This window comes from Papilio xuthus, unplaced genomic scaffold (genome assembly GCF_000836235.2).
Source record: "Papilio xuthus unplaced genomic scaffold, Pxut_1.1 DF828142.1, whole genome shotgun sequence".
In the NCBI taxonomy this organism is placed as follows: Eukaryota; Metazoa; Arthropoda; class Insecta; order Lepidoptera; family Papilionidae; genus Papilio; species Papilio xuthus.
In genome coordinates this window covers 6,073,831-6,097,741 of record NW_013530507.1, presented here as the reverse complement: position 1 = coordinate 6,097,741, position 23,911 = coordinate 6,073,831, and the positions used below count along the sequence as shown (strand labels likewise).

General features: G+C 32.1%; 3 protein-coding genes across 4 annotated transcripts in view; 2 read left to right on the top strand and 1 right to left on the bottom strand.

The window, feature by feature from the left end:
- Positions 1–7,462: 7,462 nt before the first annotated feature.
- On the top strand, positions 7,463–11,373 carry LOC106114086 (lipid phosphate phosphohydrolase 1). Its single transcript, XM_013307170.1, has 6 exons — positions 7,463–7,734; positions 8,491–8,645; positions 9,102–9,301; positions 9,485–9,599; positions 10,028–10,201; positions 10,833–11,373. The coding sequence occupies exons 1-6, from the start codon at positions 7,686–7,688 to the stop codon at positions 10,923–10,925; spliced, it is 786 nt and encodes a 261-aa protein (XP_013162624.1). The 5' UTR covers positions 7,463–7,685; the 3' UTR covers positions 10,926–11,373.
- A 1,717-nt stretch (positions 11,374–13,090) lies between these two features.
- Positions 13,091–21,923, bottom strand: ThrRS (threonine--tRNA ligase). Of its 2 annotated transcripts, none has more exons than XM_013307564.1 (14): positions 21,810–21,923; positions 21,002–21,249; positions 19,517–19,688; positions 19,005–19,082; positions 18,293–18,550; positions 17,748–17,894; positions 17,352–17,461; positions 16,934–17,089; positions 16,321–16,498; positions 15,848–15,970; positions 15,482–15,660; positions 14,730–14,904; positions 14,209–14,323; positions 13,091–13,785 (listed from the first exon to the last, which is right to left on the bottom strand). In XM_013307564.1, the coding sequence occupies exons 1-14, from the start codon at positions 21,858–21,860 to the stop codon at positions 13,631–13,633; spliced, it is 2,145 nt and encodes a 714-aa protein (XP_013163018.1). In that variant the 5' UTR covers positions 21,861–21,923; the 3' UTR covers positions 13,091–13,630. The 2 variants fall into 2 exon arrangements, with proteins under 2 accessions (XP_013163018.1, XP_013163017.1); XM_013307563.1 differs by lacking the exon at positions 21,810–21,923 and adding an exon at positions 21,686–21,793.
- Positions 21,924–22,632: 709 nt separating this feature from the next.
- The window catches only part of LOC106114355 (hemocyte protein-glutamine gamma-glutamyltransferase), a 36,235-nt gene continuing 34,956 nt past the window's right edge, over positions 22,633–23,911 (top strand). The window contains exons 1-3 of the mRNA XM_013307523.1: positions 22,633–22,742; positions 22,891–23,097; positions 23,506–23,613. Coding sequence (XP_013162977.1) covers positions 22,652–22,742; positions 22,891–23,097; positions 23,506–23,613 — 406 coding nt within the window. The 5' untranslated portion in view covers positions 22,633–22,651. The remainder of the gene's footprint in view (positions 22,743–22,890; positions 23,098–23,505; positions 23,614–23,911) is intronic.

Genomic DNA, 23,911 nt, shown 5'->3' with positions numbered 1-23,911 from the left:
AGAACATTTTCCTGTTTATATTGTAACTATGAATCTATAGAATAACTTAAAAATATATACATAAACTTATTATTGAATTACTTAACTTATTAGAAATTAAAATAAATAGAATTTGTTAAAGATAAAGAAAATCAATGTAGCTTTTGACAGCCATTTCGTGTGTGCATTTTTTTTTAAATTGTTAAAAAATCATTTAAGCCATGTGTTGCTTTAGCTATGTTTTATATCAATATTAAATTGAAAGAAGATGTGTTTTATCTGTGCGGAATTATCAAGTAAATTAATCAAACGTCCTAGGAAACAGACACAGGCCACAAAAAGAGTTAATACAGCTATTGTTTACTTGGGTAAGTTATATTGACACAGATTAAATAAATAACTATACGAATCATAATAAAAGTAAATCCCCAGCGGTTCTCTTCGTGCATTCTGCCAACATGTCAAGGAAAAGAAACTCAAACACCATTAATGTTGCCAGCATTAATAAATTGTTTGTATCATCCGTTGAATGCATACAATTGGGTGGTTTCCAATGTATTCCGTAGCTTTTACCTTGTTGTAATCATGCAGTTTAAATTCTAGACCACTTACAAACTGTATGCGAAGATTTTTAATACGCCGTTTTGTTCTCATAAGTGACAAATTTTAATCCAGTTCTAACATGCTGGCATAGTGGAAACCAGGAAATCTCTTATATGAGTTCTAAGATATTTGAATTACATATTCGTGAACACTTACAGAATAAATTAGCAAAGTTTTGCTTAGAAAAAAAGTACCTTAAAATATAATTTTTTAAGTTGTTTTTATAAAATATCATAATTGTATTGTTTAAAATACGTTTTGGAAAGCTTAATAAAGACTCAGTCAAAATCATTCATTCATTTGGCTGATCTGTTGGCATTAATGACATAATCGCTAAATCTCTGTCTCCTATAATACCGTTAGAATCAAAGAGGAATTCATTCACGGACAGTTGAAGCCCAGCGAGCCGACAACGGAAGTCCGGGAACGTGTGTCTGTTTGTCCTCTGTTGATATATTAAATCGATAATTCTAGAAACTAATTTAAAGTCTTAATTAGCGTGAGATGAAACGATTATACGATTTCAATCATCGTGCCATTTTCGGAGTTCCGTTAAGAATTTTGTGCTGAATATTTGTTATATATTTTTGTTAGTCCGGATATAAAAAGCATTCATATGCAACTAGACAACATTGCGCTGAATTTTTGCTTCAGAAAATTTTGTAAGAATATTTATATTACCGTTTGATAAAGACAATAAGATTTTGAACCAGATTTCCGACATTGTTGAAATGTTTTTTTACGTAATGACGTTTCAATGTCGTCTAAAATTATGCTAAAATTAATTTAAAAAAATAGGACCAACCTGCAAGCACATTTAAATAAAAAAACCATCAAAATCGGAGCACCATATCCATAAGCGAAGTCACGCGGTAACACACATAAAAACGACGAATTGGTAGCCTCCTTCTTTTTGAAGTTGGCTAAAAAATTATACGTCCAATTCCCAAACAGATTCTATAATAGTTGAGCTTTTAAATACTTAACTAAGGTTGTATTGAATTAAAATCAATTACTACATATGTAATTTGTATCTCAAATAAATCATCACGCTAGTATGCCACAGGTCATACATAAATAACTCTAATGACATAGTTACGGTCTATGTAGTTGGGTCATTAATTGGGTTCTTAACCCGATTCCTCGGCGTATGGTAATTCATTTTATTGTCCACGCACCACGTGGGGACCACCATCTGGCGCCTGACGTGTGGTCTGCCTTCGCAATTAGCTACAATTTTTATGTCAATAAAACACAAGATTTCTTTGTTTGCACTAAATAAAATAGATCGTTTATTGAAAAAACAAATCGATTTTAATTCTAAAATGTTTTAAGCTACAGTTTTCTGTCTAAAACTACAGTAAGAATTGACCATTCGTATTTAATATAGCCATCTCTATCATTCATTCGTTATTAAGTTTTAAAAGTAAACTACGAATACATATATTTTTAACTAAAACTTTTTATAGATTAGTATAAAATTGTCATAACATAACCTAAAAATTTGTCATATTTTTTCAGACAGATAAAATATCGTTAAATTAATTATAATGCAAGTTCTTTATAAACAATGTTATCAATAAGAAATTGTTTCTAAATCTAATATACTATCGCATTTTAAAAGTAAACAATACAGACATCTTGAATAGCTAGATACGATTACTCATATCAACATAAATACGCTAACAAAACGGTTAAAACCGTTGTCGAAACTGCTATTTCGTAATAGCATCTTGTTATTCCCGTATTGAATTGTGCAATATTCGTATTATGATAATATTTCTTTTCGTTTTGGTATACACTATAAACTTTAGGTCAAGTTTGATTGTACATTCACGGACAAAAGTGTAAATGTTTTTTTTATAATCGATCGATACTTCCCAACTGTCAAAACAGTAAATTAATTACTATCACTTTCCCGCGATTTCATCCGCACGGAATTTAAAAAATCTGGCAATGAATGGCGTATGCCACACGTGAATATTGTAAATTTCCAATAGTGAAAAAAAAATTCATAAAATATTAAATAAAATATTTCCTCTTTATAATATCAGTATATTAATAATATTAGTTTGTGTTTTAATTAAAAATGTATCACTTCATTTGATTTCACGACTGTACCCAAACTCGTACAATTGAGTATAAAAGTGTTAAAGATATTCCGATAAAACGAACAGATGTAATAAAATAGAGAGTAGTTGAAAGTACATTACATATAACCGTTTATTTTTCTAAGAATTAACTGTTCCCATTCGGAATAGTTTACGATATTACTTTACGATTGTAATAGTATTTTTGATTTTTTTTTAACTCGAAATTATCGTTTTAGTTAAATTATGACGCAAATATATATCTAAGTACACACTCCGAAATTCGCGATTGCTAATTAACATTATCGCATAATTTAGCAATCAAAATCAATGCTTGTTTTAACACTGGCTGAATGTAAACAAGCGTGTTATTTGAAAAAAAATATTGTGATTGTAACAGCCAATCACATTTGTTTTTATTTTGACACGTGTCACGTGACATATCTGACACGTATATTTTTTTAGGCAAAGGCACACCTTCAACGCATCAGAAGGTAAACATACAAAGAACGATGCCCGCTTCAGCGCTAATCTCAACTTTTGTTTGAACTTTTTGAGTGTTTTATCCAAACACACATGTGTGGCAGTAAAACGTATGTTAGACAGGTTCAACATTTTGTCGTTGAATATTCAACTACCCATAAAGTTATGATAGAGGAGTTCTTTTGACAAGCTCAAAATTCACCGTTTGGTTCAATTATAGGTCCGAAAAAATCTAAAAACAATGCGAAGATTGAAAAGAAATAATACTGTAAAACTCTGTTTTGTGTGCTAACTACATCTAAACTGGCAGCGTGATTATGTTATTAATAGGTTCAGTTTTGAAAATGGAATACCCAACCAAAATCCAATAGGCGACATTTTTTTCATTGTTTTGAAATCAAAAGCTTGAATGAATAAATGCATTGAATTGGCGTAAGCACAGCATATCTTGAGTACATTAATACTCCTACTAAAGTTCCTGAGGCTCGGGTAATCAAAAAGCAATTATAGGATGTGGCTGTCAAACCGACAACAAAATAATAAAAGCTTGATATCCGTTGGCATCAGCTGCGTAAATCGACTTCCGCTGGAACTGGTGTTACCAGTCCTTTTGTCATCAAAAAACCACGGTGTTGCCTGTTGTTAAAATTTTAATTCACACAAACACGTTAATGTTTTATACCATTTAACAGTTATGGTACGTGATAAGTGTATGTTATTTAATTTGAAACGGTACTATGATTTAAAAAATTAAACAAAATAAAGCTTTATTTAGACTTTTGATAAAATCGATATAGCAAGAAGATAATATTGCATATCTAAATAAAAAGTTAAAATATGCATAAAACATACAAAACTCGTTAAAAAATCACCTAAGCAGTTACATAAAACATAACAACTACTATCATAAACAATAATAAAAGGGCTACAACTTATAAGCAACGAAACGAATCGTTTCAAACAAAATTGAAAATTCCCAGACATTACGGTGTTTGGCCTGAATTCCGCGCTGGCTGCAACACGTCCGTATAATTAGACGTACAAACGTAACTTGCGGAAGTGCAAACAGTTGAGCTTAACTCCGAAACTGGTTAATCTTTTTTCTTTGTAACGAACAATGTTTATTTGTTTAATGTCATTTCTAACAGTGATAGTACACTCATTTATGACGTGACTATAAATAAACGACAGCTTTAAAATACCAGACATTTTAAAATATTTATAAGCAATTTATAGGTTTCGTTTTTACTTATAAGCAAAGTTTCTATATATCTTTTTAATAGTAATAAACAAGACATTTTGAAAATCTATACCGCCGTATGTTTGCTACAAAACCAATTGTCAATTTACAAAACTAATCAGTGCTTTTATTTTTTTAATATGGAGAACTGATCGCTATTCTTCGTTAGTCGGAGTGGCACCTCAAGAAGAAGAAGAAGATTTTACCTGTACAGTTTTGTAATATATTTAAATCGTGAAATAAATATTTATTATATTAAAATAGAAAAAAAATCAGAAATGTTACAAAACTGTTCCTTAAACTTTTAATCAAAGTATGTAAACATTTTCTAATCCTTCATTAACCTTAATCGTACTTCATTAATGACTAATTTAAAAAACGTTTTTATAATCTGTTACACTCTCGTTATAAATTTACCGCGATTAACTTTGTGCTCGGTTGCATCCCGGATAGGATTTTAAGTATGCCTTTGCTTCGGCCACACACATTGATTTAAAAAATGTAAAACATAGTGATGGGAACAATCCATTCCCGAAATGTCAAAATCTTAAAAAAATATCTTGTGTTACATGTTTTGATAAATATTTTCACTGTTACTACTTATTTTAATAACTATGTTAATCAATTTTTATAATTAATTTATTTACAGTCTTGTTGACTGTATTTAAGCTTTTTAAGAATAGAAGGTTATTTATACAAAATAAATAAAATTTCATTCACATATTTCTATTATCTATTTCTTTAAAAAGTTACAAAATATGACATCTAATCGGTATAATAAATTTAATGTCGATTTGACACAATAAATACACGGAGTTTTGTTTAACAATTTTGATGAACATCCCTAAATAAATATCTAAAGTGTGTGGTCTCGTCGTGTGATGTCTCTTGTCTATGCTTTTAGTTGGCGGGATGGTTGGCGCGCTTTTGTCCTCTGTCGTGTCATGTCACACTGATGATAAAATTAAGGAATTTATTGTTCGTCAAAAATGAATAAACTTCGTGTATATAAAATACCACGGGTTCAAAGTTTTATGTGAAGATTATTGATTTTTATTATAATTAACATCCTACGAATGAAAATTTAAAACCTAGACCAAAGTGGGAAGTTTTATCTCTTGCCTAAAGTATGTTTTGTTTTAGAAGGGTTAGTAACCCACGTTTACGAATGGTGAGTTGTTAATTAATAACTTTAGTGAAATCTTGTTCAACTAATACCTTAGCACTTAGACCACCTAATCTAAAATTTCTAGGTTACATTTAATTACATTTTCTTGAATACTTTTATATTAGAATTTTCTTGTATTACTAACGCTACCCATTAGAAAATTGTTTGTTTTTGCTGGTAGCATAATTAAACTTAGAACTTAGACAGAAAAACAATAGTTCCTAAGCTGTACGACTAATTTTTTCACAGGGTATAAAATTACAGTAGCAAAAGAAACATCAAAAGCCGCGCTGGTTACGGTTCTAAGGTTATGGGTTATGGAGTAACAGCTAGCATTGTTGCGACGAGGATAGAGTTACGCTTACAATCGTTCATTGTTTCGAATGATTTGCGTAATGGCTGCCAGCAAAGTTGTGGCGCCCTTTTATTATGTAAACCCAAAGCAAATAAATCCTATGATTTTCCATAGTACAATTACTATTTAGTTTACATCGTTGTACTTGGATGACAAGAGAGATATTTAGAATATGTTAAATGTAAAAAAAAAGGTTCGTAAAAACGATTTTAAAATATAAATGGAAGTACTTAGTTTGGCAAATGTCGCGTTCGCGCCTAGTGGATCGGTTATACTACTAAACAGTTCGGAATATTTGCCGTTTTATGACGAAAGGAGTCATAGAACGACTCATCATCCGCAACACCGAAAAACATAAAAAAAAGTGTACGGTACTAACGTTATAAGAGGAAAAGACACAAGATAAATCTAGCAATGTAACTTCTAGTAAGTATAAAATATAAATGACAAAATGAAATAGAGTACCTTTGCCCCGCTGACATTTAGAACGCTGTTGATTTGCGGTTAGTCTTGCATAATTTAGTCAGCCAGCTGCTAGCCGCAATTTGTTGGATTCGTGCAATCAAAATGCTATAACCAATAACTCATGCACGAAGTTGCTACGAGTAGTTATTGCTTGCAAAATATAGTCGGGTAGATCGATCCCATTACTTTAGTATAAGACGTGGAAATAAATAATTATATCTGGCAAGACTGTTTTGGCCAGTATTTGAATATTATATGGAAGTAACTTAAATTATTCTAAAGATTTGTTAATTGTGTATATAAAATATCTTATTTAAAAGTTTTATTTTATTAGCGACATAAATAAATAATTTTGTAGATTACTTGTACTTCAATTCCCTGGCAGGGTCTGGCCACTGTCAGGCCAAGAGGCGGGTCAGATGCTACCTATATTGTACTGCTAACCGATAAATCGAAATGACCCTCATAGTGAACAAAACTCAAAAACTACCAGAACGGTTCCCTAACTATGTGGCCCTCACAACCGCCACTTTTGTCTGAATCGGAGATGCAGGCTTACGGATTACCCACTTGCGGAAGAACATCAGAAAAGGGGTGGCTTTGTTTTTTTTTTTAAATTATCATTCGAAATAAAACTCAGGTAATTTTTTAAGGGAGCAACGCGGTGGCATACTTAGTAATTATATGGTAATCGTATATTTAGAATAATCCTAATAGATATCCGTTATAAATAATTGTACGATTTGATTTTGCGAAACGAGGCGTTGATATTTGCATAACGTCAACCGTCATCCGTCAATGTCAGAGTCAGTCTCAGTATGTCATGTGAACGTCTATGTACTAAACATTTCCAATTCGATTCCTTTAATAGCAAATCATATTTAATATTTATCAAGTTACCGAGGTTTACTTTTTCCATACTTGTTACCGGCTTATAACTTATTGAACTCAAGATATAAAAGTGAAAGTGTAACGTCAACAATTCCTAATCGTAAGGATAAGTTCATCTGAAATGCTTGGGATCCGCTAAATTACAAAATATATCGTTAAAAATAAACTAAGATATAGATAGATAAATTTCAGTTTTTATTACAAATTTAGTGAAAAAGTGACTAGATTTCAAATATAAAAATCAGGTTTCGTGCTTTAGTCATTAATAAGTTCAAAGTAATTTATAAATTTCGTGTTGAGTCATTATTACATGCTAGGTAATAAACCCTGGTAACGGTTACTCTTTGAATAAACCTTAAACCACAGTACGAAGCTGTGACTTCATAAGACGGTCGTACAAGGCACAAAATAATGGATAAATTGAAATATTTTTGGTCCAAAACTAATCGTTGGCATCGCGGTGAGTATTTCTTTGCTTAAATCGATAAGGTTCAAAAAATTTATTGACAAAAATAGAATTATTCGTTAGTATGAATCGTATTACTTTCTATGATGAAATTATAGGTTAAATTTGAAGTTTCGACTTTTAGTCACTATATGTTTTAAATTTCAAATTGTCAAGAATACATAATTACGTACTTATAAATAAATTATACAATTACGAAGTCGCCAGCAGCTGCAAGTACATAAATACTAATTGAAAATTGCTAATTTTATTTCTAGACATTGTTAACACCTTAAATTGTAACCTTGGTAAATGCTAATGAAACATCCTGTCGTAAAGTTGTTAAATTTAACATTCGTTTTTTGCAAGTAAATTTCTAGACTATGTAAATCTAATGACACTTCATTCTTTACAAACTAACCATTTTCCTAAATGAGGTTCAATGTGTTTCATACATGTATCTAGAGGAGGTACTTAGACATATTTGCACAAATACAATAAAGTATATAACAAGCTAGACAAAATTATAGATGCTTACAAAATTTGATAAGAATTGGTCTAGTAATTTTGATATCACGAATTTCGCGAAATTGTTATATATAAAGATACAATCTGAATATTTCAATATACTAAAAAAAACATGTTATTCTTGGTATGAGAGCAGCTGTTGTCTAAAATCGAACCACATAATATAATAGTGGGTTAAATAGTTGCTTAAAACATGAACAACCCCTTAATCAATATTGAATATTGTTTATAATTTTGTTACAGTGATAGCTCTGTTCGTACTTGTGGAATTAAAAGTGATACCCGGAGGTCAATTAGGCTTCCAATGCAATGATCCAGCACTCTCACACCCCTACACTGGAGATACAATTAGCTGGAAGTGGCTGATGGGGATTACTTTACTATTGCCATTGGTTATTGTAAGTAAATTTTGATAAAAAGAACCACTGTTTGACTATCCTATGGTATTGTGTTAGTTGTTACATTGACCATGGGTTTCTAAGACCAAAAACTGTGTTTAAAACATATTGCTATATCTGTTTTGTAAAAGATAATGACAGGGATATTTAAGGAGTAGCTATCTTGGTTACTTGTGTACAGTTAGTTAAATATAAGCACATTAAGTTTTCTAATAAGTTTTATTTTAATATCAAATCTTTACCTTATACTTTCAAACACAAATGAAGTTTTTTTACAGTAATTATTTATATTCTAAAAATGATTAATAAGACTTTATAACTTACATTATACACATAGATAAGCACATAATTAATTATTTGCACACTTCTTGTTAGCAAATTTGGCCTTGTATTACTATTCTGGTGTATAAAAATTAAATTTGCATAATAAGTAGGTTAATTTTGTATGTATTTTAGATGTTAATAGTTGAGAGACAATGTAATGGCAGTGAAAAGAATGATTTAAACAAGAAGAACGCATTACGCTGGTACAAAGAGTATGTATATGGAGTACTGATCAATTTGACAATTGTACAGACTTTGAAATTAATTGTTGGCTCACCGAGACCTCACTTCTTTGATACATGCCAACCTGAAGAAGCAATCACTTGTGTTGGGTAAGTTTGTATATATTAACTAGCTGTTGCCCGGGACTCTATAATTTTTTCCAGACTATGTTCTATGTTTAGGCTAAATTTCAGCCAGATCTGTTCAGCCATTCTGGAGATACCTTTATATAAACCTCCATCCATCCATCTAAACATTCGCATTAATATTAGTAAGATCAAGATGTGTTTCAGGTCAGATTATATATCTAGTTATACATGTACGAAGGCGTATTGGCTCAGCCAGTCTGATAAGAGCTTTCCCTCCGGACACACTTCTCTAGGACTCCATGCTGCATTATTTATAGCGGTAAGTTTATTTTATTTCTCCAAATTAGAAGCAAATAAGGAAAATATAATTTTAGTACAAAAAGCTTCACTTTAAGTTTCACTTTCGGTCACTAGGGGAGATAAGCTTCTTGTACTTTGTACTTCAGCAACTTTAATAATGAGCTCGTCCGATGCAATGCCACAACCGCACAGAAGACAAGTCAAGTGGAAGTCATTCCATATCCTGATGTCTGATGAGTATACCGAAGGCCTAATTTTGGTCCCCTTTCCCTTCCAACTCTTATAAGCAAAATATGGAAAAGAACAGTGGATTGGACTAAGAACGTGACACATGGCAAGGGGAAATATTTTATGTTTGTGCGTCCGCTCCTCCGTCAATTATAGATAGGCCAAACGCATATGTCTATGTACGAGGTTTCGGCGAATCAATTTTTTTTTATTTTTTAGTATTACCTACATCGTCGTGGGGCAAGTGTTGGTAGAGGTGTGGTGGGTGGTGCACAGATAGTGTGCGTGTTGTGTGCGGCGTGGTGCGGCGTGTCACGTGTCCAGGACAGAAGACATCACTGGTGGGACGTGTTGGCTGGAGCGGTCATAGCTGCACCTATATTGTTCTACACCGTGAGTGTCAATGCTATTCATTACTAAAACTAGCTCAAATATGATTAACTAGCTGTTGCGCGTGACTCTGTCCGCGCGGAATTAATAATATAACCCTAACCCTTAATTCGATGGTGTCCAGTGTGACGAACAACTAATTAAAAAAAAAATCTACTGAACTAGTTTAGAGAAAATAACGTAAGTATGACTTTACTAAAAAAAGACAGTTTTTTGCTACAAAAATTTCGTCGAATTAAGGGTTAATAAGTAGCCTATGTGTTATTACAGTTTCCAGAATGTTTTACAAATTTCATCAAAATCCATTAAGCCGTTTTAAACAAAGATCCATCAATTTAAACTTTCGCATTTATAATATTAGTAATTTTAGACAATTTTTACTTAAAGTACTTTACCGCGAATGACGTGCTTTCATTACAAAGCCCAGTGTCAGAATGAATGTGAGGGAACACAAACGTCGACATTTTAGTAAGACTAGTGTTGAGTCAATACACTGACTCATTTTCGGATTTTCTTCCTAACAATAAGATTAGTAAGAATAGTACATTTAATCATCCATACAAATTAGTGCAATTATTATGAACATTTTCATAGCTTTGTTAGTTGTATATTTATTTAATTTCCTTATTTACAGATAAAATCACTTTGCAAAGATTTCTCATGTACCAACATTACGAACGAAGTGAGACAAGAAGAAGCGAAACCTTTAGATAATAATAGTCAATAATAACAGTATTATATCAGTATTAAAAGTACACAATTATTGTGGAGATGGTATCCTTTACTACTCGTGCGCCATAACATGATACCCTAAACAAATGACGTCATTTTAACCAAAAAGTTTAAATTGTACTTGTATTAATATACCTTTTGTTTTCTTTTGAGATTAGCAACAATAATATATGTTAATAAAAAGGTCAAGGTATTTGACAGTAAATTCATTAAAATGTTAATAATTTTTTTTTTGAATTACAGGAGAAAGCGAAAAATTTATCGTATGTCATGTTATTGTGTACGCATAGTATTTAATATTTTACGTATTTTTTATAATTCTGTAGCTTTTATAAGTATTATTAAGAGGTGATTTTTTTTTAATTTATTTGAAACGCTCGACGATAAGATCGTCTATGACGCTTTTAAAAGGTTTTTCATTATTTTACAATGTAGCTATTTTTTTTATTTAAATGTAATATATTTTTCTACTTAAATAAAAGTAAATTAAACTGCACCAAAAATTTACATATAAACATGGGAAAAAAGCGTAATTTTATAAGAAAGAAAGACAATTTAAAAACTTTAATAATTTCATATACACTTTTCTACTGCATTATACATCTGGGTTACATCTGTATTATTATATTGTCTCTGTTTTTCTTAAACATATGAAAGAGATGACAATATTTTAGTACAAGAATACCACAGTTAAGTAAACTTAAGATCGCACCAAAGTATAATTTACTAACTAAAAGTACAGTCAGCATGAATATTTTTTAATAAAAAAACATTTTTGAGTGTATTTTTGTGATGAATGTAATTTTGATGTTGACTGTACCTATTGTCTGATGTAAGTTAAAATTATAGTAAAAATTTTATAAGTCAAATGTTTTTTATGCAAATGTTTCGTCAGTGGGAACGTTGTAAAAATGTCACTAGTATTATTGACAGTTCCAAAGCAAATATTCTTGTCTTTTTGTATACACATTTATATTCAATTAATAAAATTAGACCGTCTTTATGTTATTTCTAAAAAAAATATTTTACATTTTTGTATGTCTGCATTTGTTCCGGGTAATTTCCAAAATGGCTGAATCCATTTTAAATTGACTTTAACTGGAATTTAGTCGATATGTGCAAAGTAACTTAAGCTTTTTTTTATTTTACACTGACAAAGTCGTAGGAAATCGCTAGTTTTTTCATATATTTATTATAATTGTCTATTATATTATTTATTATTGTGTTGGTAGATTTATGTTTCGTCTTAATATTTGAGTTTTTATTCTTTATAAGATTTATTTTACGCTTTTTTCTTGAATTTTACAATGTATGTATGTAAATGTATGATATTTTGACCTTATATATTATTGAGATTTTTTTTAATCTTTATAAATGTGGAATTTTATCTTTAGTAGTAATTTTAATTTATAAAGATTGCAAAAATCTTTTTTTTTTTTAATTTTCACATTGTGATAAGTTTAAAAAACTTAAAATCTTGTATTTCCTTTTATATAAGTGAATTTTAGCTAATTTTTGTGATACTTTTTATTACCTACCATGTTTAATATGGATACTAATTTAAACGGGTTTTTGTTTAAAATCTATCTCAAAACTATTTCTTAAGTATGTATTTATTTTTAAGATTTTATTTTATACAATTTTGGAGAAAAGGTGAAAGTTGTAAGTAGATGTCGACACCGGCGACACTGTTGTCATCTGTCAACATTTTTATACGTCATTAAGCGATAAAAAAGTTCTAATTTTCAAAGCCGGAATGCATCCGTAGCTGTAGTCATTTCATTTGCCTAATAAATTCATGAACTGTGTTTAAAAAAAACCTATTATAACCTCCTTCTTTTTGAAGTCGGCTAAAAATAACTTACTTTAGATTTTTTGAGTGTAATTTGTCGGTTACTATGACTACGTTACACGGAGTATATTTTATACAAAATAGTGTTTTTTTTTGTACATCTGTGGTATATTTAGTGATGTCACTCTTGATCATCCTGACATCTGTTGAGAGAAAAACGCACTTCTTAATATGCGAGAAATCAAATGTGCACTCACCTTTATATTGCTTGTGAATAATCTTATAAGCATCAATATTGTGATACATGTCGTGAAAAAATACATATAAAAATACCAAAAAAAATTTTTTTTTTTTAAATAAGACAATAATACTTATTAAATTTTTTATTTGTATCCCAATTTTTAATTGTATAATAAATTAATGTTAAAAAGATTCTTGTATTCAGAAAAAACACAGCTTTTTCTTACAAACGGGATACGAATTAGCAAATAAAATTGTAAAGGAATCAATAAACAAATGCTTAGGGAACGTAAAACTGCCTACCCTTCAGTAGAGAGGGTGTGATTTTTTTGTAACTGTAATTTAAGATATGTCTACAATGTAAATGTATTGAAAAAAATATTTTCTGTACTCTTTGAGAAGCTCTGAGTTCGTATTTAATTAATAATAATATTTGTATGAAAAATTTACATCACATTGACTTTAAATAAGAATATACGAGATAAATATATTCATTACAACATGATGCGAGTCAAATTTCATTTTAACTTACGATTGTGTTCAAAATTGTCATTTCTAGAATTAAAACCCCTTTAAGTACTGTCATAAATGTCAAAAATGACGTCATCGATCGAAATGTCACCCGCACCATGCTATGCAGAGTATTTCCTATGATCTCATGTCTATAGTTAGCCGAGCAGCTGGCTGTCATCTGACAATGTCTTCTCTTTGACCTGCTTGTTGAGATGGTCTATGAGCGCGTCTACAGTCATCTCTCCGTGCACCTTGTTGTCTCTGGTGCGGACATTCACCGTGTTGGAGTTCTTCTCGCGTTCTCCCACCACTGAAAAAGTATGGAGTTTATCAATATCCGGCTCAAAGGACCAAAAGCCTAGAAAACTTTGCTTATATGGATTTGACCAAAGAGAGGACGTACAGAAAGAGGTTATTTCCCCTTCTCTGTCGATTAAATCTGAAATTGCAGATGTCCATAGGCAGCGGTTGCTTCGCCATTTCAGCGAATTAAGTTGGCTTGTTTGCCACTTTATAATATAAAAATCTCAGTATGTTGGTTTTCCAAATATTCGACGTAATTAAAAGCTTTATATACTTGATCGAAATGTTTAGAAAATAAATATTTTCTGTTTAGTATGATTTGAAATAAATCACCCTTTATTTGGTTTCAGCCGTATTACTTTAGTACCACTTTGGTCAAATTGAAGCATTTTTGATTTCCTATGAATTTATAAAATCTTTTACGATTTACCTAGTATATAGTTGAACTGGGCAAGTTGTGCGTTTCGCACTTTCTTGTTGAGCGTGTCTCCAGGGTCTGTGTCCACTTCTGACATGAAGCCGTTAGCAAATAGCTTCTCATTCACCTGAAATACAATAATTTAATTTTTATTTACAATTAAAGTTTATGTATTTTTACTATGTATTCATACTTTTTTTCATATAATTGAGTTATTTTTTAGTTCTGTTAATTAAGACGATCAAAAAACCTTAATTTATAAGTTTTTTTCTTTCAAATTTTCCTTTAAATTCGATTCTTTAAATGTCTGTGATGTAGGGCAGCATATCACCTCATTTTACCGTTGGTTTCTGAGACCAAAATCGCTAAATAAAATTTATCGTCATCCCTGTCATTATCTTTGACAAACCAGAGATACTATGTTTTTAATGAGGATTTTGTCTACAAAAACCCACGGTATTTTAATTTTTAGCTAGTCAAGTCAGTGGTACAGGCACAATGTAAAATATATTAATAACATGTAAACTACAAACCGTGGTGGCGTACTGGTCCAGCGAGGGTCCGACAGGTACAACACAGACTTGCCTGGGACTGAGCCACAGCGGCCACTTGCCGGCGTACGACTCGCTCAGTATGGCCACCATGCGCTCCACTGACCCCAAGATGGCGCGGTGGATTATCACTGGACGCTTCTTCTCACCACTCTCACTGAAAACAACAATATTTTATGTTTTAACAATAAAACGTGCATTTTCCCGCGACTCGACGCGGAACGGGATAAAAAATATCGTATGTCCGTCTCATGGTTCTAAGTTACTACCTTTAATAATTGTCAACCGCTATCGCACTTATTTTCAGTCAAATCTGTTTATCCGTTCTTAAATTATATATAGTGTAAATAAGTGAAGTTGTAGTGTCTGTATATAAAATCGATAAAAAAAAATCTTGTCTGTCTGTTCGCAAATCCGTGTTTATTTTATGTAATCTCCGAAACAGCTGGACGGATTTTGAAAGTACGATAATGCGTGCTATTTTATGCTACTTTTTTAGTTCAAAATATAAGCTAATTATTAGAAAATATCTTGTATACTCAGTAATTTGCTTAAGTATAAAACTATAAAGACTTTCACTTATTAAAGTGATATACCATATTTCAACAATGTAAATCAAATTGTAATTTCTTTGACGTCAATAAAGTGTTAAAATGACAAAAAACTGTCACTTAGAATAACGTTTATAATGAAACTTGTCATGTCTATTGTTTAGGCAAATCTTGGTGACTGACCTGACATAGGTAAGGTTGAATCTCTCAGGCAGCTGGAAGTCTAGCTGAATGGTGGCGCACTGGTGGGAGCGACGCAGCGCATCCTGGATTGTAATATCAATCTTGGGTCCGTAAAAAGCGCCATCCCCAGGGTTCAGTTGCCAGGGTCGACCGAATTTGTTCAAAGAATCTTCTAAAGCCTGAAAATTAGTAATAATTACAATATTAATTGTTTATAATGTTACACTTAAGTCATACTTTTTTTAATTCAGATTTTTCTGGAAAAATTTTTCTAAACTTAAATGTATTGTCTATAAAAAACTGTCTATTCAAGTTTCCTTTTTAAAATTGATACCGGGAAAGTTAATTTTAAATAAGCAAATGTACCTTTTCCGCCTGATCCCAAGTGGCAAGATCTCCTAGATACTTCTCAGGTCGCGTGGACAACTTCAGCTGGAACGTGAACCCGAAAGTCGTGTACACGCAGTCCAGGAATTCTAAGCACGCCACCTAATGAATATAAAAAGATTTAGAATACGCTACATTTGTAAAACAACGCCATCTATTGTAAGCACCTTTAACTACAAAAAATATATATTTTGCTCCATTTACGGAACAGCGCCATCTATCGCTAGAATCTATTATCTAGTGAGAACTATACTCGAGAGTAATTGCTCTGGATGGAAATAAAAAAGGATTACACTTATATAGGTTTTAAACCCGCAATCATATGATAAAAAATACATGAAATACAAAAAAATATATATTCTAGCAACGACGAACGCATGATCGTTAAATTTGGAATCGTTTACCTTTAGCCATTAGGCGTTTCAAAATTAATATTAGTAAAGAATGCTCACCATTTCCTGCTCGATGTGTTGCGGCGTACAGAAGATGTGTGCGTCGTCCTGCTGGAAGCGACGCACGCGAGTCAGTCCGGTGAGCGCGCCACTCAGCTCATTGCGATGCAGCACACCGAAATCCGCCAGCCGCAGCGGCAGCTCGCGCCACGACCGCGGACGATTATCAAACATTATACTGCAAATACAAAGAATTCTACATCTGTGCCTAATTTCATCAAGATACGTTAAGCCCTTTTAGTACATATGTAGTAACAAACATCCATACATCCAAACATTCGCATTTCTATTATTAATATGGATTATCTACGACTCAACATGCGTGACTTATACTAAAATAATAAAGGCGTCGGTAGCTCAGAGGTTTAAGCTCTTGACTTGTAATCTGCAGGTCTTGGGTTCAAACCCCGCCATGTACCAATGTGTTTTTCGAGTTTTGATTTACATCGTGATGTTGCAAATATCTGCCAAGAAATTCAAAGATATGTGTGAAGTCAACCAACCCGCACTTGGCTAGGGTGGTTGACTATGGCCTAGTTACCCCTAACTTAGGGTAAGCTCCTTAAGTATAGTGAGCTGATGATGATGATAATGTTACTATAACACGACTCACCAATGTCCCGGACAGTTCATAGGTTTGAGGGCGAAGGTCTCTTTCTCCACATCGAAGGAGAACATGTTCTCAGCATAATGCGCCCAGTGGCCCGAAGTCTGCCACAACTTGGCATTGTACATGTTTGGTGTTACCACTTCTTGGAAACCTCGCACTCTGTGGAAAAAACACGATATAGTTCTTAGAAAAATTTTTTTTTTTGGTTTTCATTTAAATAAAACTATACTAAACTGAACTTATATTCGTCATATTATACACTTATAGAGGGTTTCTGATATCAAAATCACTGTATAAAACATATGTGTCTAGTTTGGAAGAGTCTGGAAGAGCACATAGATTACTTATTAAGTTTTTTTTATTCCGCGCAGACGGACTCGCGGGCAACTACTAGTTACTAATATTTATTATTTATTATTACCTATATTGCTCCCGTATGAAGTTAACCAAAGTATTGTATATATGAGCGCCGCGCGGTTGGAAGAAACACGAGCCAGGTGACAACTCGTGGAAGAAAAACAACTCTTGTTCCTGAAAAATGTACAAATTTTACTATCACATGATTGAATACTTACTATGAGTTTCTGAGATGAAAGTGTCTGTATAAAACATATTATCATCCCTGTCTTTATTTTTGGGAAAACCGAGATAACAGTATGTTTTAAACAGGAATTTTGGCCTCAGAAACTCACGGTTGACTAACTAAGAAACATAAATTTTGAATATTTATAAACATTCTTAAAAGAAAAAAATAACAAAAATGTCTTGGTACTAATTTTTCTCAATATATTGAAATTGTATATTTTTTCAGTCATACCCTGCCAATCTTCCTATGGTCTCTCTTGGCCGCTTCCTCCTGTATCATCTCCCACTCTTTCAGCTGCTTTGGCTCAGGGAAAGATACTCCGTATATCCTCTGAAGACTCTCCGCATCAGCTTTGCCCTCCCAATATGTGGCAGAGTTCTGAAAGAAAAGGGAAATTTATTTCTTGGTAAGTTTCTTGACTAGCTGTCGCCCGCGACTTTTCGCGCAGGAATAAAAAGTAGATTATTAGCCGATTTATACCTACAGAATATGTATATAAAATTTCATTAAAATCGGTCAAGCCGTTCTGGAGGAATATGGCAACTAACATTTTGACATGAGAATTATGAGAAATGTGAAAGATTTTAAAACTACTGAACTAGTTTGAAAAATTCTTTTGAAAATTAAATGTTGGGAAACTACACTATGCTGGATTAATGTAGGCTATGTTTTTTTTGATACCTTTGTCATGACAAATGTATCAAAGTTCAAATGCCTTTTAAATTCATACCAATAAACAATGACATTTGACTAAAAATTAATATGAATTCACTCACCTTGGTAACCTTCAATGCCTTAACCTTTCCAGTATGCCTGACATGAGGTCCCCGGCAGAGATCAATCAATGGACCACATCTGTACACCGTAGTGGTCGGAGTGTTAACTTTTTCGTTCAAAATTCTCACTTTGAATGGATTGTAATCAAACATCTCCAATAATTGCTCCTTTGTCAGTTCTAAACGTTCGAAAGGTTGCTTCTCCTTTGCTATCTTCTTTACTAATCCTTCTAGAACGTGGAAATCTGTAGAAGATATCTAGAAAGAGAAATTATCTATCTTAATAATCTCACTAATATTATAAATGCGAATGTTTGGATGGATGGATGGAATTTAGAAGGTATCTTCAGAACTGCTGCACGGACTTCACTGGAATTTGGCATAGATGTAGAATATAGGCAGAAAGAACACACAAGCCACTTATGTTTTTTTTTTTATTTCCGCTCAGACAGAGTCGTGGGCGACAGCTAGTGATGTCAATAAATGATTTTCACTGAGATCCTGAGGTCATTTTTAAACTAATCATTAGTCAATTAGAAATGAAATGTTAAATGGGTTACTGAGACGGAGACCAAGACTAAAAAAAGATTTAAAAATATTTTTATCCCTGTTTTGTCAAAGATATTGGCAAGGATGATGATACATTTTATACAGAGATTTTGATCTCAGAAACCCACGGTAAGACTGATTATAAAATTAGTTGATAACTTACCCCTTTTTCAGGATAATACATGTCATAATAGAAACCTTCTTCAATAGGTGGTCCATAACAAAGACATCCACCATAAACCTGTGAAATAAAACATATGGAAAATAAATAATTGCAATAGACAATCATTTCTTTTTTACACCAACAACTTACACACTCATAATCCAGAGGGGTAGGCAGAGAGCATGGACGTCCATTTGGCATGGTCCTGTCATACCTCTATTGCTTTTTCTACATTCATACATCTACGCATACACCTACAAGCTCTTAATACGGCTTTCATGAGCATTTCCTCAGTATTTTTTTTAATTACACGCAAATGGCATTTGGATTATATACAAATGTTGTGTTTAAACAGCTGTATTACTTTATGTACACATATATGAATATTTAAATAGCTAAATAATATATTTACGTCATTTATTACCATAATATTTAAACAACTAAAAACATTTTAAGATGGGTTAACACTACACAAAATATTTCTACTAATTTATATGTGCATATAAACTTACCCTTTCCATAGCTTCACCGAGCATATGAGCTGATGAGTGCCAGAAGACAGCCTGAGCATCAGTATTATCCCAACGTAGGAGTTCCAGTTTGCAGTCACCCTCTAGCGGTCTGTCTAGATCCCATAGCTCATTGTTCACCCGAGCTATGATAGTTGAGTCCGCTAACCCTTGACTGGAATATTATAAAATGTCTTTTTTAATTCTTTCCCTTATGTTGGAGGCCAAGACCCACTTTGAGTGGCTGCGCCAGCAGAGAGAGTATTATTTTTTAAATGAAGAAATTATATTTCAAGTAATAACTTAAAGTTTGTTAGTACAAACATATTTAACTTTTTACATAAAATTAAGTAAATTACGTAATTATTATTCAAATAGTATTTTATAGTATTTTTTCCTTACATGTGAATTAATTCATGTATGAAAAAATAAACCACTCCACCATTACGATTTTAAATAGAAAATTATATGAGAAGAGAATTTTTTTTGTATATCAGTACTTTCATATTATTAGTAGGAAAAAAAAAAAAGAAAAATGTAACAAATATGACATGATTAAATATGCTTTTAATTTTATGTTTAAATAAATAAATAGGTTTGATATTTTACAGCCAATAATTTGATAATCAATTGTATACTTACAATTGACTCCAAAACTCGCTTGTGAGCCCAGAAATAAGGTATGTTAATGTTAAACTCTAGTTAAATATGCCAAACAACTTAAATGTGTCAATGCCGTGCCAATAGCTACATTAGCATAAAAAACAAACAAATATGCAAAAGAATTTGTCGACTGACATGATATACTAGTGTATGTGATGAAAGCAAACTGTGTGGCAAATTTCAATCATGAAAATTTGTCTTTTTTATAGCAAAAGGTGGCAAATATTCAAGCGGCCACTTGAATTCACTATATTTTTAAAGTGATTGGTGCCTACAGACATTTGCATTTGCAGATGCATTGCATGCCTTCAATCAACAGAATGGAAGCTCGGAAGGTGGAAATTTCCCCTTCCTATGCATCCTTTCCTATACAAAATCCACCTTACCTGCTTATCCCTTCCTTATAAGAAAAGGGTAGGTAGGAGAAGTGGACACAATGTTTTTGTGCAGAGGATGGATTTTCAAATAGCTAAAAATATGTACACAATTGTAGTATAGTAGTGTTCATGTATATAAGCTTTTAATTGTACTATATACATAGTGTGTAAATATTAAATGTGTGGATGGTTTCATAATAAAATCAATACTTATGAAATGAGATTGCATTAAGATGTAAATTCACTAGCCTTTAAATTTATTTTTAATTTTAGTATGAAAATATGTACATATGAAATTCTAAATTTTAATTTTAGTTTTTATATATAATTGTGATTGTTTAAATGATTTTTAGTACTAAATTTTATGAGAAGCTATATAAACAAATAGCAAAAAGCTTAAAATAACTTTTGAAGCTTGAAGCTGGGTTAATATAAGATTATTTCATACCTGATACCCTTGGCTACATCATAAGGAGTGGTTCTCCATGCTTTAGCTTCCACCGTCTTCCCATCGGGTAATGTCACAACAATACTCAGTTCTGGTTTCGCAGCTAACTGCTCCTGATATTGTGTCTTGTATTTATCCCAGAGATTGATTCTCTTCTGAATGAATTCTGGCCACGGATTCAACTCGGATACCGTTCCTGAAGTGTCTTCGGCTTTTTTCTTTTTCTCCTTCATTGCTTTGGTTTTAGACTGCAAAAAACATTTTATTTAATTTTAATGAAATACATAGAGTAAAGACTAATTTGCCTATCATAAAGTGCCTAATTCTGTATTAGGTTTTCGTTTACAATGTTGTTCCCTAAGATAACATTTATTACCATAGTGAATAATATTTCAAGCCGTTATTTTTTATTGTTTCTCTTTTGTTCATCATCAGCGCGTTTCTATTTATAAAATACGAAAACTGGAATAATTATTATCTTATATATTAATAATAATTAAATTATTCTCGTTCGCTACGCAGTCCACTTTCTTATTGATGTAAATTAAGGGTTAAGTTTTGAGATAAAGTATGGTTGATTTAACTAAACTAACAGCTAGAAAGATATTTAAAGTATGAAAATAATATAGTGTTTACAAATTGTCGACAATATTCAGTGAATCAGTGATGACGAAGATCTCCTACCCATGTGGCATAAGCTTCTTTGAAGCGCACCACGCAGGTTCTACGTAAACTATACAGCGTTAACATCACTCAAATATTGAACAAATCTATTGTTATGAATTAAATATATTGTCTAATTTCCTGCCTTTTCGTTAATATTTAAATTCTGAACTCCTTCGGTCGCAGGGTCACCCATTTCAGTCGTTCACTTCCACTTGTCACTAGTAAATATTTGATTGACGTGTGTAGGTGTGCAGCAAAGAGTATTTAAAAGATGTGGGTCTTAAACCTTGTGTCAAAGAGTATGGTCTATATCAAGTCTGAACCCAAAGAGTATATAAAATGAACCGCTAAACCAGCTCAAAAGTCTAGTTCATACAGCCTGGAACCGTTGAGCTACGATTTGGCTAAAACTAAATTAGCAACTCACAGCTGCTCACAGCTAATTGCAATACTCGAGCTGTCTAATGGCTTGCCGTATTCTCGAAACGAAAATGATGTATAAATCACACTCTATGCAGGTACAAATTGAGCTGTGCTGCAAATCTGTCATTGATCTTTTTCACACATGTGAGCCGTGAGGTCATCTGCAGGTTTTTAGGTATGCATCTAATTTAGGTTGAGTATCTCCATAATAGAGAGAGGGGAGAGGTAGCAGCATGATAGCAAATAAGCGTTCCGTTATTTACAGATTTATTATCGTTATCCTGTTTTTTCTATTTTTTTTATTTAATTTTAATTAGAACATTATTCCTATTAAAAGATATACCTTGCAAAATCATTTAAAACAAAAAAGGAATTTTAGGCAAAAAATCTTGTGAGAGAAAAGGAACGTCAAACGTCAAGAGTTTCATGTTTCTTCAAAATTTCAAAACGAGAATTGTTGGTTTATTCCAAAATTGTTAAATTAACCTTTTGCTTGCAAAGTTTGTGATTTCTGTTGGAGAGTTTCTGTTGTTTTACTTCTTTTTTTTCAGTTAATTTTTTATGTTAAGTTTTGTGTTATTGTTTTTGTTTATTGTTAAAATGTCTTACCGTGAAAGACGACGTTACTGTGTTTTGGGATGCAAAGATATTGGTAAGTTAAAAAGTCCATAAAAAGTTAACTTTATTCCCATGTTATACCCACTACAGACTTACTTAAAAATAAAAATATCTCCGCATTTTTTCGTGGTTTATTTGTACAGTTTGGTATTACTCTCAAATACTCTGTTTATTTATTGTAGGTGCCTACATGCACGCCTTTCCCCATCCTGAAAGACGGTCAGAGATGTTCAGAAAATGGATGTCAATCATTGGAAAAAAAGTCAAAGAAACCGATCCAATAAAAATATATAAAAACAAGAAAGTTTGTGCCCGTCACTTCTCATTAGATCAAAAAGTGGCTAGCCATCGACTGAAATGTGATGCTGTCCCAACTTTAGATTTAGGAGGTGGGTCTATATATGTAATTAATAAACTATTTAATTATTTTTGAAAATTATTTTACTAGTGGACTCAAGGTGGGCTGGAATGGGGTCGAGACTTCTTTACAATGCATCAATTTTGTCCTCCAAGGATAAAAAAGTTTTATCATCATCAGCTCACTATATGTTACTGAGGGGCTCAGAGCCTGCCCTAAGTCAGGGGTGATTAGTCCATAGTCAACCATGCTGGCCAAGTGCGGGTTGGTAAATGTATTTATGTAAATCAAAGTTGGAAAATGCATTGCTATATGGCAAGATTCGAACCCAGGACCTGCAGATTACAATTCAAGTGCATAACCCCTAAGCTACCGATGCTATTAAAAAAATAAAAAGTAAACCTGAACTATTATTAATATTGATTTTAAATATTTACAGGAATATCTACTACTCCAAGTATTTTTATCGGACTTGAGCACAACTATTGTGTGCCAGGAGTCCAGACATCTGATCCAGCATTGCATACTACTGATACTATTGATACAGGTTTGTTAATAATTAAGCTCAAAAATGGTGGAACATTCATAATAGTATGTTTCATTTTATTTATATACCCTAATTACTTTGGTATGTGTGGCCTGATACAAGGTATAAGTGAATATTTATTTGAATATTAGTCAAGTTCAACATCATTAGCTCAACAATTATTTATTGATCTTAATTTTTTTAAACATTAGCATTTTTTATATTTACTAATAATTGTTGTACCATTTCTAGTAAGTTCTAGGCTTGTGATATTAAATTGTTTTTCGACAATAGTCGAATGACGGGATTCGAACTCTCG